Source organism: Carassius auratus, unplaced genomic scaffold, assembly GCF_003368295.1.
Source record: "Carassius auratus strain Wakin unplaced genomic scaffold, ASM336829v1 scaf_tig00215128, whole genome shotgun sequence".
In the NCBI taxonomy this organism is placed as follows: domain Eukaryota; kingdom Metazoa; phylum Chordata; class Actinopteri; order Cypriniformes; family Cyprinidae; genus Carassius; species Carassius auratus.
Window position 1 is genome coordinate 37,669 of NW_020527945.1, and position 20,747 is coordinate 58,415.

Below are 20,747 nucleotides of genomic sequence, written 5' to 3' on the forward strand. Positions count from 1 at the left end.
TTTGTATTTTCTAGTTTGGGGAACAGACACAGTCTCTATAGTGTGATATCTAGGTGAAAGAGTCTCTATGTGCTGAGAACTGACCTCTGTGTCGTGAGGCAGCTAGCAGACGGTCGGTTTAGCCAGTCCGTCTGCTTCCTGACCTTGGCCCCAGTTAGTCAAGTATAAACACTAAGACTATTTGCCATATTTCTAGAGAGAAGAGTGGCGCCAACCCAGGAGGGATGAAGACCATCTCTTTTCAACAGGTCAGGTCTGCCCCAAAAGCTCGTCCAATTGTCTATGAAACCTATGTTATTCTGTGGGCACCACTTACACATCCAGCCATTGAGTGATGACAATCTGCTATGTATCTCGTCACCACGGTAAGTAGGGAAGGGACCAGAGCATATTACAGTGTCTGACATCATGCTTGCAAGTTCACACACCTCTTTAATGTTATTTTTAGTGATCTCCGACTGGCGAAGTCGAACATCATTAGCGTCGGCATGATAACAATCTTACTGTATTTGTGTTTAGCATTAGCCAGCACTTTTAAATTTGCCAAGATGTCAGGCGCTCTGGCTCCTGGTAAAAATTTGACGATGGTGGCTGGTGTCTCTATATTCACATTCTGTACAATAGAATCACCAATAATTAGAGCACTTTCATCAGGTTTCTCAGTGGGTGCATCACTGAGTGGGGAGAACCTGTTTAATGTTTTGATCGGAACAGAAGAGCGGTGTTTTGACCCATGACTATGCTGCCTCACTGTCACCCTGTTGCCCTTCTGCAGGGGCTCTGTTGCCGGAACCGAACAATGTACAGGAATCCCTGAGCTAGACACACCCAAAGCCGTATCTAGAGCCCTAACATTCTTACTGTCCTCAATTAAAGTTTGGATGCGTCTCTAATTCTGAAATCTTCTCTGTCAGCCTAACTATTTCCCTGCATTTATCACATGTGAATCCCTCATCTGCGACAGAGATAGATAAACTGTACATGTGGCAAGAGGTGCAAATAACAATAGCAGGAGAAACCATTACTCACCGTGCTTGATTAAATATTCTTACTGCGGTTTTTTGATGAACTTGTGAATAACTGGAGCGAGAGAGAGGAGAGGAGAGGAGAAAAGAAAACTAGTATAGATACTAGGGTTTAAAAATACTTTTGTAGAAGTTGAAGTATAAACTCAAGCTTTTTACTCAAGTAAAAGTGTAAAAGTACTGGTTTCAAAACTACTTAAGAGTATAAAAGTAAAAGTAATGTTAGGAAAAAAAATTCTTAGGCCATGCACTACCCCACATATTAAAATGTTCATGTTGAAAAATTTGGTATGCACTAGGCTACCTGTTTCAGCCGCATATAAGCCCATTGAAAATGAATTAACTTTAGTACAATGCAAATGCATTAAAGAACTAAAGATATGATGACTATTCGCCTATAAGTATTGTAATGGTGCTAAAATTCAAAGTATGTATGATTAAATTAAATATATTTAAATAAGTACAATTGAAGTATGTGTTCGTACAGGTGTTAAGGGCTCAATTGTCACTGGAGGAAACAGCTGTGTGTGATGAGCGGTGAACAGCGAAAACTTTACAGTAGATGAGAAACCGACTGCTCCCTCGTGACCTTTTGTAAACTGTATTTATGACAAAGAACTGGACAGATACAGATATTCTGACAATCTATCGATAAACGCACAGCGTGTGTTCTCTGTTTCTGTTTGAGTCTGCTCGCGCTCTGTGGATTGAAGAGCACACTGAAAGACGGAGAGGAGCCTGGTCTGACGCCGGATTCATATGAAATTTAAGGGGACTGACTCTGAGGTGATCGCAAATTTGTGCACAGTTTATGAAGCTAAAATCTATAGCCCCACTAAAAAAGCCTAGCGACGCCGCTGCTTCTTGTGTACATTTCGGAGAACCAGGACAAATATTTAAATCAATAGCTCAGGCATTTAAGAGGCACCGAAATCTGCATCCTTATTAAGTTCGGTGCATAATGATCCCATACCCAACCCTACTTTTAAGAAATATAGTTTTTGATAAACGAACCCAAAACTGGCTATGTCCTTGCAGGAGTGTGATTTGATACCCAAAATTTCTACTTAAGTAAGTGTAACGATATGAACTTCCTATTCATCGGGAAGAAGGAGGCAGGAACCGGCGCACAATCAAAACATAATTTTAATATTCAAAATAAACAAAACAGCGCGTCAGCCCCTCACGGCGACTGACGCGCACAAATAAAAAGCAAACACGTAAAATATTGTCCAGGCCTGGTCCTCTCTCGTCCTTCATGGTCGTCGCTCCAGTTTTATATCCTTCCATCTCCTACGTGGGACTCGATACTGGCGGTGGGGCTCAGGTGCAGCTAATCTCTAATCACTACACCTGGCCTCACTCCTCGTTCCCACGCCTCTCGGCCCCGCCCCACTCGCCACAGTAAGGTAACGTAGTATTAGTACTTCGTTACTTGACACCTCTGGTTTGGATATTAATATCCAGTGCAGATTTTATGCTAAACGGCTCGTTCAGTGAATCGCTAGCCGTTTCAGTGATCAGACGTAAAACAGTGATTCTGTTCAAATTCCCTTTAAAATCTTAAATGATTCCCTTTGAGCTAAATTGACCTGTTTCCCTTACAACAACAACAGGAACAATGCAATATATGAAGTGTACCAGCATCTCATCATAGCTGGGGATTTCAACCATGCAGACTAAAGAGTGTATTCCCAAAAATACACCAAGACATTAAATTTCCAACACAAGGTAAAAACATTTTCGATTTTGTTTACACCACCTAGACAGGAGCTTACAAGTCTTCCCTCCCCCCCTCCCTAGACCCCTTCCAGTTTGCATTCCGTTCCAACTGCTCAACCGATGATGCCATCGCCACTTCCCTCCACTTTTCTCTCTAGAGAAAAAAGACTCTTATGTCAGAATGCTGTTCATAGATGTCAGTACAGCATTCAACACAATCATCCCTCGACTGCACACCATCACACAACTCCAACCTGTTTATTAAGTTTGCGGATGGCACAACTGTAGTGGGGCTCTGTCAATTCTTCATGGTAAGAGCGGTGGAAAGTGGGTCAAGTGAAAAATGAGTAACACCTGGTTCTCATTGCAGTGACTAGCATGGGGAAGCGGTATTTAAGCCAGCCATAAACCAGCGAGGGCAGAGAGAGCTGAGGACTCATGGGGACTCAAGCATGCATGCAAACAAGTGAGCGGAAAGCAAGACTGTGAATTGCCCAGCAGTGGTTTGAATTAAACATATGCGCAGGTGGCGTGACTTTGTTCTATTTTGTTGACTAATAAATACCCATGAGCCTCAGAAACGCCGACCCTGGTCTCCTTCCTTCTCCTACAAAAGAACATTATCACACTGGTGCCGAATCCCGGTAAGGAAGGAGAACGACACCGCCATGAAAACTCCATTAGGACCATCGGGAACGCCATTTGCGGAGAAAATCACATCGCTTGTGGGCCTGCATCAGGAACACCATCAAGTCCTGCAGGAGCAGGACGAACGCGAGCTGTTCCAGAGCTTGCTGGACCGGGAGGTTCGGATGAGGTCGGCTTCCCCCAGTTCCAGCCCCATCGCCCACATGCCTCTTACAAAGATGGGGCCAACAGACGATCCAGAAGCATTTCTCGACTTGTTTGAGAGGACGGCCGAGGCGTGTGGGTGGCCGACAGACAGCTGGCCGGTGCGGGTGCTCCCGCTGCTGTCGGGGATGCCCAGAAGGCTGCTCAACAACTGCCCGTCCAGAACCTCCTGGTATATGCAGACTTAAAAACAGCAGTGCTCCAAAGGGTCGGCCTCAGCCCCGAGCAACTGGTTGTTGGAACTGACTGAAGTGGGCCGGCCCTTTGTCTTAGCCCAGCAGCTCCAGGACTCGTGCCGCAAATGGCTGTTGGCCGGCGTCGCTGGATCTGGCCATCCAACTGGCGGAGGATCAGCTGGCAGTGTGTTCTGGGGTCGGCGAACCCCTTCCATCTATCTTTCTCTCCCCATTTCGTGGATCGTTGCCCAGTCATGGAGGTGGGGACGTTGGTCCGGATCCCAGACGACCCGCAGGCTGTCCTTGATCAAGTCAGGTTGTACCAAATGCCCGTGAGTATTAAGGGGAGTACCTATCAGGCTTTGGTGGATTCAGGTTGTAACCAGGCCTCCATCCATCAAAGCCTGATACAATCCGGGACATTGGATACGGGCCGCATGGTTAAGGTGAGGTGTGTGCACGGGAATATAGTGGAATAGCCCGTAAAAGCCATAGCCATCAAATTTAGGGGACAAAAGCATTATGTGGAGGTGGCCATTAGTTCGCGCCTCCAGCATCCACTAATCTTGGGAACCAATTGGCCAGCTTTTGAACAATTATTGGGGTGTTAAACAGTGGATGCCTCTGGGAACAAGAGATGGCCGGAGGGCGGGGCGAGCGCTCAGGTGGGAGAACCTGTGCCAGGACCCAGTGGGGAGGCTTCAGGGGAACCGAGCGACTTGGTGAGGCTAAACCTTTCCAGTCGCGATTACTTTCCTCTGGAGCAGTCCCAGGATGATACACTCAAACATGCATTTGAGCAGGTCCGTTCCATCGATGGGCATGTCCTCCATCCTGACCGCGTGCTCTCTTATCCATATTTTTTTCCATTAATAAGGACCGGTTGTATCGAGTGACCCATGATGCTCAGACAAAGGAAGATTCAACCCAATTATTAGTACCTCAGAGCTGTCGGGAAATGCTTTCCCTACAAACGGATGACTATCACCCACAAACGGACGGACTGGTCGAACAATTTAATCGCACTTTGAAAACAATGATTCGTAAATTTGTACAAGAAGATGCAAAAAATTGGGATGGCTAGAACCCTTCTTATTCGCTGTGTGCGAGGTCCCCCAAGCCTCCACGGGGTTTTCCCCCTTCAAGCTTCTTTACGGACACCAGTCCCGCGGGGTACTAGACGTCCTAAAAGAAACTTGGGAGGACGGACGTTCGGACAGCAAGAACGAAATTCAATATAACATGGACCTGAGAGCAAAACTCCATACACTGGGGTGGCTCTCTATAAAGAATTTGCTTCAGGCCCAGGGCAGACAAAGCCTGTATAACAGGAACTAAGCTCCGAGAATTTGCACTGGGAGATAAAGTGCTCGTATTACTGCCAACCTCCAGCTCCAAATTATTAGCAAAGTGGCAAGGACCCTTTGAGGTCACACAGCGAGTAGGAGATATCAATTATGAAGTAGTACGAACAGACAGAGGCAACTCGTGGCAAATTTACCACCTCAACCTCCTAAAAAAATGGAGTGAAGAGGAGTCAGTGTTGCTAGCGACGACGGTGAGCAGAGAGGAAGATCTCGGGCCAGAGGCGGTCATTAAAGAAAAATCCCCCGAATTTACAGGCGTGTTTCACCTCTACCTGGTCGTACTAATCTGATTCAGCACCATATTGAGACGGAGCCGGGTGTGGTGGTTCACAGCCGGCCATATAGACTACCTGAACACAAGAAAACAGTGGATCAGACAGAATTAAAGGCGATGCTGGGGATGGGAGTAATCGAGGAGTCCCACAGTGATTGGGCGAGCCCGATAGTTTTAGTGCCTAAAATGGACGGCTTGGTGCGGTTTTGTGTGGACTTATCGCAGGGTGAACGCAGTGTCAAAATTTGATGCTTATCCTATTCCACGGATTGACGAGTTGCTCGATCGGTTAGGTACGGCTCATTTTTACTCTACATTGTACTTAACAAAAGGATATTGGCAGATCCCCTTATCTCCCATGTCCAAAGAAAAAACAGCCTTCACCACGCCGTTTGGATTACACCAATTTGTGACGCTTCCTTTTGGCTTCTGGGTGGGGGGGTTCTTTTCCACCATCAATACCCATGGCTGAAGTGCCCTTGAGTGAGGCACTGAATCCCCAATTCCTCCCTCCAATATAGCTGCCCACTGCTCCGGGGGTGTGTTCACTCCTTACTGCTGTGGTTGTGCACTTGGATGGGTTAAATGCAGAGCACCAATCCCTAGTATAGGTTACCATACTTGATGAATGTCATGACTTTCACTTTCACTTACCTGGGCTAAGGAGAAGAAGAACTGGACTGTTGCCTAGTGGTCCAAAGTCCTATTTTCAGATGAGAGCAAGTTTTGCATTTCATTTGAAAACCAAGGTCCTACAATCTGGTGGAAGGGTGGAGAAGCTCATAGCCCGAGTTGCTTGAAGTGCAGTGTTTCCAAGTTTCCACAGTCTGTGATGATTTGGGTTCAATTTCATCTACTGCTGTTGGTCCATTGTGTTTTGGGGCAAAGTCACTGCACCCGTTTACTCACCAGACCAGAAGATATATTCTCTATGGGGTATTGTCAAGAGGAAAATGAGAAACAAGAGACCAAAAAAATGCAGATGAGCTGAAGGCCACTCTTAAATAAACCTGGGCTTCCATACCGCATCAGCGGTGCCACAAACTGATCACCTCCATGCCATGCCGAATTGAGGCAGAAATATTAAAGCAGTATTAAAGTATTGAGTACTACAATTAAAGTAATTAGAGTATTGAACATACTTTCCAGAAAGCCAACAATTCACTATTTATTATTATTTTCATTAGACCATATTATTGGTCTTATGAAATACTGAAATAAAACTTTTCCATGACATTCTAATTTATGGAGATGCATCTGTATTTCCATCAGTTTCGATATAAAAAAATAACTTTGATATTGATTCAATGGATTTATTGCATTTTGGGGGAAAAAAATAACATTTAATAATAAATCTTTGAAAATCAAAACCTGGATTTGAATTTTTTATGTTATTAAAACCTAAAGATTGCTATCTGTGTGTGTGTGTGTGTGTGCGTTTCCTAAGCATAACACAGCAGTCTAAAAACACACACTCAAGTCACTGTATTGTGTTTTTCAAAGCAAAAGCATGTTCAATGTGCTTTTTGAATGGCTTTTAGAGTGTTCTGCGATACAGCCCTTTAAAGAGGCGGGGCCCCCACGAACTGCGGGGCCTGTGGTGATGTCCAGTACGCCAATGCTCAGGACTTACACAGAGACTGAGCGACACTTCCTCACAAAATGGTCAAAATATCAAAACATTAAAGACCACTATTACCCCAAAATTAATCAAATATTTCCCAACTTAACATTTGTAGCTAAACCTTTGTAGTGTTCCTGTAGCTCAACTGGTAACGCGTTGTTTTAGCAAGCAAACAAGCGCAAGGTTGGTGGTTCGATTCCCAGAAACACATGACAGGTAAAAATTGATAGCCTGAATGCACTGTAAGTCACTTTGGATAAAAGCGTCTGCTAAATGCATAAATTTAATTAATTTAAATTTAAAACCAAAAAACATTGTTTCATTTTCGGTAAAAAAAAACAACAACAAATGAGTAAATATTGCTGCAAAATTCATAGCATCTTGTCATCACCTGAGAGGGACAAGCACAATCAAGAAACAACAGCCAATAGAAACTCTCAGAAGCTCTCATACTTCACTCTCATACTGGTACATAATGTTCCAATTCTCAGTCCAGTAGTTGCTTCAGGACTTATGTATTATAATAATTTTTATTTATTATTATTTTTTTCTGCCTATAGGTATCTGTGTATATGATATTTCCACATAATATATATATAATACATAACATATTAGTTATAATATGTAAATAAATGTCCAGACGTTCTAATGTAAATGTTGAGATGTTATAAACCATAAATTGTCATGCTAATAAAGCTATATGAATTTAATTGAAATAAATTTGAGAGAGAGAGAGAGAGAGAGAGAGAGAGAGAGAGAGAGAGAGAGATACTACAGCGAATCCGTTTCTCTTTCATTCCATTTTTAACGCACTTCTTGTCATGACTAAAAATTTCCGAACTCTTAAGCAGTCACTTCCTAGGAGAGCGTGAACACATAAATCATCTTCCTTTGAGTTTTTGCGCGCAGCTCTCTATCTTCTCTATCTTCAACAAACAAGGTATGCAACGGGTTAAAGAGCGGGGCTTCGGAGTCCTCCTCTCTTGTTCGCCACGATGAACAAATGAACTCTTGGGGAATGAAATTTAAATTCCATAAAGGAGAAAAAGTTCTCTGTTTTGAACCTGACCCATCCAAGGCCAAGGTGCTCTACGATGCGAAGGTAAATATACAGTAACATCATGTTTCTACACATTTGTCCTTTAACATTTTGTTTGTTGTGTTAAAGACCGTAAAGGTTGCTTTCACGTATGTATGGATATTTCTTTTCACATGTCCTCAAATACAAATTTTCGGCGCAGTCCTGAAACTGGTGGGGGATTACTTTTAGTTCTTAAGGATAATCCATATAACCAACTCTAATTACACGTACACATATTAAATCAATCGTAGTGTAGGTTGTATGGATTTTAATTAAAAGTCCGTGGTATCGTAAGGTTAAGAAACAGGAAAAGTTACAGCATGTTAGCGCGCTTAAGTAGCTAGCGTCGCATCCGCCCTTTAGAGGCCTCTCCATCCTCCTTTACATGCCCGAATCAAGCAAAACATTTAAATTAAATAGACTTTTAGGATATGTAACACAATGAATACAAGTAGTGCGTACATATATCGTGTGCTGTCTCAATATATGTGATTAATTTTACGAAAAACGCGAAAGAGAAAAGACCCTCACTTATCTCACTCATCTTATAAGTTTCGCTTCAAATTGTTCATACTTAACAAAACTTTAAGAAAATAATAACATAAATAAATGTACTGTATCAGAGTTACAATAGTAAAATAAAATTGCGTGGACACATTAAAACCTGGCTAACTTAGCTACAGTTGTGACGTCATCACTACGCGCCGCACAGGCTGCTACAGTTGCAAGCTATAGGGGGAAGGGCAAAGAATGAATCCCTGCTAGCCGGTTAATGTAAGATGTGTGTGTGTGGAATCCACTCGAATTTTTTCGTGAGGAGTCTTACACTTCTGTTCATTAGCGTTTTGAATTTCAGGTTGTTGACATCGCAACAGTGAAAGATGACAAAGGGAAAAGGGTCCCAAAGTATCTGATTCATTTCAATGGTTGGAACAGAAGGTAAGCGGAGGCCGCATTTTATGGCAATAATATTATTCTGCAATTATTTGACATTTTAGCTATACAATGATTTTATTATTTTTATATTGCTAAGGCAAATGACATAGAAATGCTAAACAAACCATGTCCAATGCGTGTAGTTGAGTGTTGACTTGTCACTGCTGCTAATTCGTATTGAAGCATTGTTTTGATGTTTTTCAGTTGGGATCGCTGGGCTGCAGAGGATCATGTGCTCAGAGATTCTGACAATAATCGCAAATTACAACGTAAACTGGCACGCAAAGCTTTGGCTCGCATGTGAGTCTCAACAAGCCTCTGCTTGTTCGCATTGTTATGTCGTGTAAGATGTTTTTATCCGCTAATGGTAAAGTGCACATGATTGACTTGTTCATGAATAATAACTATAATAAAAAAATCTGGCCTTATGGTACCATGGATTGTGCATTGGAGATCTTTAAATACTCAATATGAAAGATAAATAAATACAAAAAAAAGTTATATATTAGTGGTGGGCATAGATTAATTTTTTAAATCTAGATTAATCTCACTGTGATCTTGAAATTAATCTAGATTAAAATGGCTCATTCGAATTCTGTCGAAGGCATTCAGAATATGGCAGAACCTGATTTTACCAAGTGAGACATGTTCCTGGGACAACATCGTTGTTGACCCTGGAACAACATTGTGATTAACCAATCAGATTTTTAGAACCAGTTTATAAATTTTGTGAAGTTTACGCTTAAAATCAGTGTTTGGTGCTTGTACATCAGTGTCATTCATCTATCATTTCCTCTGATTTTAGGGATTACTCATGGTTAAGGTTAGGTTTAGGTGTAGGGATATGGTTAAGAATATATTTTTGGAGTAAAATGTTGTTCCAGGGTCAACAAAATATGTTGACCTAGGAACACATCGAACTTGGCAAAATCAGGACGTGCCAGAATATGTGTGTTACCCAAATAAAATTGACAAACAGTAAGTCTTTGAGAAGGGATTTATCAAGCTAGGTGGTGCATTAGAAAAGGGGCTCATCTCCTGTTTCCAAAATGCATCACAAACTGCTTGAAAAAGCTGTAAACTAATTCCACAATGCACAAGGTGCAAACAACCTTACGCCTATTTCACACCAATGTTTACGTTTTTTTCAAGTTTGTAGGTGTCAAGTCAAGGTACAGAAACCAAATAATTAAATGTAAAATAGCACTGGATAGTCTTCAGTGTAAAAATGAAATATACAATCAAACCACATTTATTCAGACACCTTCAACATTTCTCACATTATTACAGTTTTGCTATATATATCAAAAATTATATCTGGTGTCTGAATAATTTTTGGTTTGACTGTTAAATTAGGTCAAGAGCAGTGAGTGATTTTCTTTTATTTTCTTGGATTAACATAGCAGCCGTTAGCTAAATTAGGCGCGGTCCCTTTAAGAGACGATGAACGCATCCAATATAATACACATCCCATTTTTTTCCTCAACTGTTTACTTTCACTTAAGAAATAACTGACAGTTTTTTCGAGCATAATTTCCAAGGTGAAAATTTTGACATATTTTGTATGTATTTGTCGGCACAAGAGCAAAAATAAGCAAATTCGATGTTCAAGTGTTTTGAGATTTCTTCATCTGCGTGAGACCTGAACACCAGAACACCGCGAGTGCTGAATTGGGCTCTTTCACTGTGAAAGAGCCCAATTCAGCACTCGCGGTGTATCGCAGTTTGAACAAACAAAAAGATGTGAAAGTTTCATATCTTTTTGTTTGTTCAAACTGCGATTTGTATTTGTTCGTTCAGGAGGAGAACTTCGCAGAAGAGAGCTCGGTTCAGTGTCGCTGTCCGTGATACGCGGCTCTCGCTCTCTCGTGTGCACCGAACAAAGCGCATGTAACCAGCTACTCTGTTCAACTTTTCCGCGTCTTGTTTTTGGATGCTTTAATGTTTAAAAACACGTGAAAAAGATAAGCTTTCGTGACGATGCGCAGCAGTGGCCCGTCAACTGTCCTGAGCATCTTTTTAGGCTGGCCTCAGCCAGTCGATTATTTAAAATATCAAGGTGAAAGTCATCATAGCTTGCTTAGTATAGACCCATCTCCCAACCCAACTTTGAGAATAGATTAACGGTGATATTTTTTTTTATCGCCCGATAAGAGTCTCGCGTTAACGAGGCACGTTAAAGCCGATAACGGCCCACCACTAATATATACACACACACACATATTTTTTGTTTATTTATCTTTCATATTGAGTATTTAAGGATGTGTGTATGTGTGTGTGTATATATATATATATATATATATATATATATATATATATATATATATATATATATATATATATATATATATATATATATATATATATGTGTGTGTGTGTGTGTGTATATATATATATATATATATGTATATGTGTGTATATATGTATATGTGTGTATATGTATATATGTGTGTATATGTATATAATATGTATGTATATATATATATATATATATATGTGTGTGTGTGTGTATATGTATATTAGGGATGGGCATTTTGGGAAATTTCTCATTTCGATCATCGATAGGTTTCAAAAACGATTAATCGATTAATCAGGGGTGGGGCTTAATGCGGGGAGCGGGGCATCGTCATAATCTATATAGGCCTAATGAAAAAATCTGAAGATTGTTATGAAAATGAAAAAATGTAAAAATAAAAATCTGACATGAAAATCTGTCTATGAAAACATGAACAGATGATAAGGACAGGTTAGATTATGATTATGATCAAGCAATGATATTAATAAAGGAGCAAGAAATATCTGCCTGAGGTAAAGTGTGTACCAATAAACGGAAGCTAATTCTATGACACATCCTATGATAAATCAGATAACTGGGAGACATATCATACGTAACATTACAACTTGTATCAGCACAAAAGGATGATAAGTTATGTGAGAGAGAGAGAGAGAGAGTGAGAGCGAGAGCGAGCGAGCTCCCTTTTCCATTTAGTGTAATTGGTGTAATTAAGTTTTATTTTTAAGTTTTATTTTCCATGAACCACCTGCGCGTTTTCGAAGCCATATGAATTGAATTATGCCCACAAATATGACGGAAAAAAGCTTGGCTGCATTATTATAACATCAATAATAAAATAATAACAATAATAATAGAAAAATAAAACATTTAAGAGCAATATCATTATCGTGCATTGCTTATGTGAGCATGAAACGAATTTCAGCATAATTGTTCATGTTAATTAATCCGATGTAGAATAACTCTTGAAACTTTTATCTGAAAAAATTCCCCGATGCAGATGTGAACTTGATCGAAAGTGTAACTCGGATAGCGCTTTACAAACACGAAAGTACAATAAATTCAAATTAGTGTCACTATCATTGTTTTTTTATGTATTCTAATATTTAATTAATATTTTGTATTCACTTAGCACATTCTGATCAGCCAAAATATTATTTAACAGCATGGAAATCACTGATTATTGCTAAATAATTGAATAAGATTTAAAATATAGATAAAAACTATGACAAACAAAAAAATTTGATTTTGTCATCTCTACTAATATGTTTAATGTAATTAGGCTACAAATATATCCAGTGCATTTTTATTTTATAAAGACCATCTCATTATTCGTCTGTGATTTAAAAATTAACCCACAAAGATACTTTTTCTTTTTTTGCTACTTTATTCAACGGCATTTTTTTTAACAAAACATTGTCTTCCAGTATAACTTTAGTAGCATATTTTAATCCAGCGGTGAAACGTAGTTTTTAAAAGATAAAGAAAAAAAGTTCACCAAGTTTAACCAAACAACTATTATAAGGTATAAAACAGAGGCCCAATAGCCTAGATATTTTAACTATGGCTAAAACTCAAAACTGTAATAATAATATTATTTAAGAAAATGGATGTTCAATTTGCCACGACCGGTGAAACATTCAAATGTCTATTCAAAAAGATAAGTCGGTCTCAGTTACGTGCTCAGATGAGAGCCGAGTGCGCAGCCTGTTGACATTTAGTGGAATAAATTCGCTCTGCTGGAACAGATGTTGCAGGAACAGCCAGGTACCACTGGACAAGTAAGCATTCTCTGTCCCTGAAACTAATGGGCAGCAAATCTTTCACCACCATTTCAGCGAATAGCTTTTTCATCTTCTCGGTTCTGCCTGCAATGCATTTAGGTCTTACGGCAAGTGATTCAATGCTTGTCTGAGTTGCCGCTCTGTTATCGCCAAATATTTTATGTACACATTTTAGATGATAGCGCATTGTATTTATTGTAGATTTGTGTGACAGCTTGGCGCTGCACAGCTTACCCTGAACTGTATTTTCATCATTCTTCTCAAAGGGAAACAAGCCATCACTATGTGACTTTGAGGCCACGATTATCTGTTTTCTTACGTCTTTTGAGGCATCAAGTGGGAAGCTAACCAATCAGAGATCAGGGCGCCGCCCAACGTGCTGCCATAACCAATCAAAAAAATAAATAAAAAGTAATTTCGATCATCGTTTACGTGATCGATCATCGCTGTTGCGGTCGAGTACTCGATCACTGTTGCACATCCCTAATGTATATATACAGGGTTTTTCCTGGGTCAAAACTTGTCTTCGGTGGTGGCTGACCGACATGGTCATACACACACAGCAAAGAGTACTCTATACCCACATGATCCGCAAGCCCAATATTGACAATAAATGTTAAATTTAAAATAAATACAAAGAAACAGTTTGTGATTTTTCTTATCCCATTTATTCATAAAAAAAATTATCAATGTCATCCTTTTTTGCCCTCTTTGCAAAAAAGAGCTGTGATTTAAAAAGATAAAATAATTTTTTGATGGACCTGATACTTATTTTAGTATAATCATGTCAATTAAAATGTAGCGTTAAAAGTGAAAAGTGTGAAAAAAAGTGAAGTGACATTCAGCCAAGTATGGTGACCCATACTCAGAATTTGTGCTCTGCATTTAACCCATCCGAAATGCACACACACAGAGCAATGAACACACACACACACACACTGTGAGCACACACCCGGAGCAGTGGGCAGCCATTTATGCTGCGGCGCCCGGGGAGCAGTTGGGGGTTCGATGCCTTGCTCAAGTGCACCTAAGTCGTGGTATTGAAGGTGGAGAGAGAGCTGTTCATGCACTACCCCCACCCACAATTCCATCTGGCCCGAGACTAGAACTCACAACCCTTCGATTGGGAGTCCAACCCTCTAACCATTAGGCCACGACTTCCCCAAAAGGTGTAATAGTGTTATTTTTTTACCATATAAAATTAGCAGCTAGGTAGCAACAGCTTGCTTTGTGCTTTGATCTAGTTTAATCTCACTCCAGTCCAACTTTAAACTAAATGATTTTATAGGTAATTTACTACACATTGTCATAGGCCTATACATACTGTGGATTATTAGGGTTAATAATCCACATTAACACTTTTGCTAAATGAGAGATTTGGCAACACACACACACAAAACATTTCATAACTGGATAGATTTTTTTTGTTGCGTTTATTTAAAGTTATGTCAGCTGCATGTGCGGAATGCATGTCACAAGTTGTAAGAGAAGATAAGGCAACTTTTTTTTTTGACTGCAATTCACACCAAGCGTTAATTCAGCAGAAATAATTTCCGATTGCACCACGTGCACCACCGCGTTTCCACCGCAGGAACTTTACCCAGGAACTAGGGACTTTGGCCTGGTAATTGGTGTGTTTCCACCGCAGGAACCAGGAACTAAATAAAGTTCCGGGTAAAAAAATGCCCCTCAGAAAGTCCCTGCTGGCGAGGTGGTACTTTTTCAAAGTTCCGGAACTTTCGGGAGCGGGACTTGGGCGCTAAACATCCTGATTGGTTGAGTTCACGCAGCATTGGTTGAGTTCAACCACCATTTATTCGGATCAACATTTTCAAAATATTACTGTTATTGTGTCATGAAATGTAATTTTAAAAGTATTTCAGCCGATCTTGTAGACGGTGAGCTCCACTCGATCAGCGGGAGCTCAGTCCTCATGTATCCGCAGAGAGCAGCCTCACCTCCCTTAGACCTTCTGATATATGCCGCTGGCTCTGATGTGTCTTTAGTGGTTAAACATAAAATATAATTCAGCTGCGGGGTAAATCTAACAGGTTTTCTTTGGTCTGTATTCAATTTATCTATATGTTAAAATGAAAATAAAAAAGGCAAATTTATATATTGTTTCATTGTAATGGCTGCATATACACATATCCCCGAACTAAGTACATTTCTGCAGCTGTTATTATGCTTAAATGAAAACCAAAGGAGGCAGTGGTATTTGATATCCTATTTGGTTTTATTGTAAATATACAGAGAGGAAAATTATAGGATTCGCGTCGTCGCGGACATCACACTCCCCAGTCGAATGCACAAAGTCTGAACTAACTACCGATGATTATTTTAAAATCAGCGGTACTTTGAATTGAGAAACGCGCGCAGACCTAGGTCACCAGTCTATTTGCCTAATGTTCCTAGTACTTTACACCGTGGTGGAAACGCAGAAAGCAACTGGTCTGGGGGGAAAAAGTTCCTGGGAAAAAAAGTTCCTGGTACAAATGTTCCGGGTAATTTCGGTGGAAACGTGGCAATGGATTCGTCTTCCGACTTTTAGGCCCTGTGTCCACCAAAGCGTTTTCCCTCGCGGCTAGTATATATTTTCTGCAGTTCTCAAAGGGAGTGCCGCGTTTTTTAAAAACGGCAGGAGCGTGCCGAGCGCTGAGCGTCTTTTTCGCGCTGAGCGTTCCGGCGTTTTTTTTTCTCGCGCCGAGAGTTGAAGAATGTTCAACTTTGGATAAAACGCTGTGCTCACTGTCACTTTCTAGTCAGCTAACCAATCAGAGAGCAGGAGGGTTGTATCTCTGTCATTTTGTTACAATGACGTGTCAACAAGCGCTACAACAACAAAAATGGAATAGAAATTAATATTGCTGGTTTCTTAGGATCCAGAGCATTTTATTCGGAAAAAAATCATTTACCAAATCAGATAAAAGTAACAGTTTAGAGGATATTCCCTATTATAGCAACCTAAGCGTCTCAACTGAAGAAAACGCTGCGCCACAAAAAGCGCTCTCAAGCGCTCACAGGTGGGCGTTTTCACCAGAGCGCCTGCCGTTTTCAGCTGCCTAAAACTCTTTGGTGGATACAGGGCCTTAGGATCAGTTGATTTTGATGCAAGGAGAGAGCAAAGACAGAACTGAAGATTGAGAGTGTGTGCGCGGGGGAGGGGCGATGTGCTCTTTCTCTCCGTCACTCCGTCAGTAGCCTGCTTCATTCACAAAACCCAATGTATATGTGTATGTGTGTGTGTGTGTATGTGTGTATGTGTGTGTGTGTGTGTGTGTATATATATATGTATGTGTGCATGTAAATATATATATATATATATGTGTGTGTGTGTATATATATATGTATCTGTGCATGTAAATATATATATATATTAGGGGTGTAACGGTTCACAAAATTCACGGTTCGGTTCGATACGATTCACTGGTGTCTCGGTTCGGTTCGGTACGGTTCGGTACGTTTTAGATACAGCAAAAAGAAAAAATTGGCAGATACATTTCCTTGATTTAAAAAAAATATATTTATTAAAACTAACAAAGTATGTTTTTTTTTACATTGAACAATGATGGAGCTATTCTTTACCCATCTTCTATGGTGTTTTCTTAGTAGCATACTGTATAAAACAAAAACAGCTCCTTATAAAAAATTTTTTTTAATTTTATATTATTGTTGTAGTAGTTATGAACAAATACAAAGATGTAACTTTTTATATGGAACTCTAGAACTCTTTATATTGAGTGTGTTTTTACTCAATTGGTTCTCTATAGGGCTTTTGTTTTTTGGCACAAAGCAGGAATTACGGTCTGGCTGAAATTAGCTCGTGAAGGAATATTGTAACGGGGCTCAATTACATTAAGCATATTCTTAAAACCTGCGTTTTCCACTACAGAGCGCGCTCGCTCACTCAGTACGCGCGGCGCTGGACCCTGGGCTCAGCGTTGCCCTTCAGATACAACGCGATTTGGGCTGCACTATGCCAAGAGCAAAGTAGGTGGAGTTTTCAAAACTGCCCGTGCATACGTTCTATTTATAACAGTTGTTCTATCTAATAACGTGCAGGCCTGTTAATTATATCGTACTGCTCAGGAAATTCCGACACAGTATAGTACTAGTCCATTTTGATTTCCGTGCTTGCTCGGATGCCCCGATCGATTGGTAAAGTGCACCCAAACACCAGACCTGTTGGTTATTGGAGGATCTTATATTTCTAGTCTGTTAAACGCATTGGCCATTTTGCAACGAGCCTTCAGCGCGTACTGAGTGAGCGAGCGCCTGACTGAGTAGCCTATATAACATATGGTGTTTTTTTTTCTTCGGGGGTGTCAGGGGCGTTGCCTGTTACGTCGTTTGGGTTATTGAGCTACCTTGTTGAACGCATATCATTATATTTCACAATTTTTTATTTATTTTGCAAATATAATTAATTAGTCCAACGAACCGTTCGGTACATAATGCGTACCGCGTACCGAACCGAAAGCCTCGTACCGAACGGTTCAATACGAATACGCGTATCGTTACACCCCTAATATATATATATGTGTGTGTGTGTATATATATATATGTATGTGTGCATGTAAATATATATATATATATATATATATATATGTGTGTGTGTGTATATATATATGTATCTGTGCATGTATATATATATATATATATATATATATATATATATGTGTGTGTGTGTGTGTGTGTGTGTGTGTGTGTGTGTGTGTGTGTGTATATATATGTATCTGTGCATGTAAATATATATATATATATATATATATATATATATATATATATATATATATATATATATATATATATAGGGAGCTGATATGATAAAATGCGAATTGGCTCTAAACATTCATGTCCTCTGGACTAAATGTTAATATCTTTTCTGCACAATATCTTACTCAGGACAGTACTAAATAAAATATAACATGCATTTAGTATGATCTCTCTTATTTTTTGAAAATTACTCATATTTTCACGGATTCTGCAAGGGGTGCCCAAACTTTCGAGCCCCACTGTATATATATATATACATATATGTATGTATGTATGTATTTGTGTGTGTGTGTGTGTGTGTGTGTGTGTGTGTATATATATATGTATGTATATGAATATATACAATTGCAATCAAAATTATTCAACCCCCTTGACCTGCAAGACAATTTGCTGTGGAGAATAACATTTTATGAAATCAATTTAACAAAGGCATCAGTAAAGTATTAGAGAAAGTGTGTTAATACACTTTTGATTGATTCTGAGAATGGAACATGAATCATGATAAAATGCGAATTGGCTCTAAACATTCATGTTCAAAATTATTCAACCCCCTTTATGCAGAAATCTTTTATTCTTTAAAATCACCAATAAACGCTGTCTGTAAGTGTTTAGAAGCTTCTGTCACCTCTCTACTACAGTTTTGGCCCATTCCACGCCTGAAAAAGCTTCCAGATCACTGATAATCTTTGGTTTTCACATTGCCACTGCTTTCTTCAAATTCAACCAGATATTTGCAATGAGAATTAAGCCTTGAGACTGAACAGGTCACTCAAGTACATTCTTTGACTGATCCCTGAATCAAGCAGAAGTAGATTTGGATGTGTACTTTGGTATGACTGGCCTGCAGGAAAGTCCATTGATCATCAGCTTCAGTCTTTGCACCAAAGGCATCACAATTCTTGTCAAAATGGCCTGATACCTCAAAGAATCCATGATGTCCTTCATACAGTCATGATTTCCACTTCCTTCTACAATAAAGAAACCCCATAACAGTAGGGGTGCTCCGAACACGATCGGCCGATCGTTAATGCGCATCTCATCAGTAAAGCCGGTTGTTAATAGAGAAGATGCGCAAATCCATTTCATTTTCAGCGTTTTTTGGTGCATCTTCTCAGTTAACAACGGCTCTGTGTAGTAACAGCGGCTCTATGTGAAATCACGCACCTGATGGAATTAACCGCTGATTAGAGAACCGGCTTTACTGACAAGATGCGCATAACGATCGGCCGATCGTGATCGGAGCACCCCTACATAACAGGAATGATCCACCTCCAAGGTTGAGGATGGAGATGGTGTTCTTCTGCTTATGAGCTTTGCCTTTTTTGCAGCAGACATACCGCTGATCCATGGGTCCAAAAAGTTCCAGGTTGGTCACATCACTCCAAATAACATTCCTCCAGAGCTCCACAAGTCTACACAAATTAATTTTTTCAAGTTGTCTTTTGTTCTTCTTGATCAAGAGTGGTATTCTACAAGATGTCTCAACATAAAGGCAATACTTGTCTGGTGATCTTCTTACACACTGCTTTGAAATGGTTTCCCTCCTTTCATCAGGTCATCTTGCAAGTCTTTGGCTTAACATTGCAGATTTTTCTCAGTTGCTCTGATAAGGGAAGTCGTGGCCTAATGGTTAGAGAGTCGGACTCCCAATCGAAGGGTTGTGAGTTAGAGTCTCGGGCCGGCAGGAATTGTGGGTGGGGGGAGTGCATGTATAGTTCTCTCTCCACCTTCAATACCACGACTTAGGTGCCTTTGAGCAAGGCATCGAACCCCCAACTGCTCCCCGGGCGCCGCAGCATAAATGGCTACCCACTGCTCCGGGGAGTGTGTTCACAGTGTGTGTTCACTGCTCTGTGTGTGTGCACTTCGGATGGGTTAAATGCAGAGCACGAATTCTGAGTATGGGTCACCATACTTGGCTGAATGTCATTTTCACTTCACTTTATTAAAGATTTTATCTTATTGTGCTTTTTCTTCCACAACCTCAAAGATTTTCTGATTAAACACACTTTAAGCTAAGGAATAAGGCTGAGAGCTGTGTCTCTAGGAACTTTCAATGTCTTGGAAATCTTCATATAGCCTTAGCCTTTCTAAAGTACTATGATATTTATTCTCTTTAGCTTTTGTGAGAGCTCTGTTGACATTTTTGCTATTTAACTTCAACACATGCATGGACTAACTGTATGTATAATGGCTCAAGAGTTTCTAAAAGCTTAATTGTGTTTTGAGACTGTTTTATTCCCCACCATGCAAATAAGTGATTTAAAAACAGCAATGTTGAATAGGGGTTGAATAATTATGACATAGCAGTATTATCAAAAATTCTTATAACTCAAAAGTATTACATTATATATTGACAATATCACTTTTAATATGCCAGTGAATTGTTATAGATGCAATTTTTATTTTATCCTGGATCTTCAGAAAAGCTTGTATTTGTAAAGTACTGCAGTCTCTGGGGGGTTGAGTAATTTTGATTGCAACAGTATATGTGTGTGTGTATATGTGTGTCTATATATATATATATTTATATATGTGTGTGTGTGTGTGTGTGTGTGTGTGTGTGTGTGTGTATGTATGTATATATATATATATATATATAAATAATGTATATGTTTATGTATAATTGTGTGTGTGTATATATATGTATATGTATGTATGTATGTATGTATGTATGTATGTGTGTGTGTATATTAGTGGTGGGCCGTTATCGGCCGCGTATCACGGACAGCGACACTGAACCGAGCTCTCTTCTGCGAAGCTCTCCTCGAAGTCCCTCCTGCACCTAAATGAACAAATACAAATCGCAGTTTGAACAAACAAAAAGATGTGAAAGA

General features: G+C 39.9%; 1 protein-coding gene across 1 annotated transcript in view; it reads left to right on the top strand.

The window, feature by feature from the left end:
- Positions 1 to 7,848: 7,848 nt before the first annotated feature.
- Positions 7,849 to 20,747, top strand: part of LOC113093750 (male-specific lethal 3 homolog) — a 30,754-nt gene continuing 17,855 nt past the window's right edge. Inside the window, exons 1-3 of the mRNA XM_026259309.1 lie at positions 7,849 to 8,142; positions 8,978 to 9,060; positions 9,262 to 9,357. Of these exons, the coding sequence (XP_026115094.1) occupies positions 8,044 to 8,142; positions 8,978 to 9,060; positions 9,262 to 9,357 (278 nt within the window). The 5' untranslated portion in view covers positions 7,849 to 8,043. The remainder of the gene's footprint in view (positions 8,143 to 8,977; positions 9,061 to 9,261; positions 9,358 to 20,747) is intronic.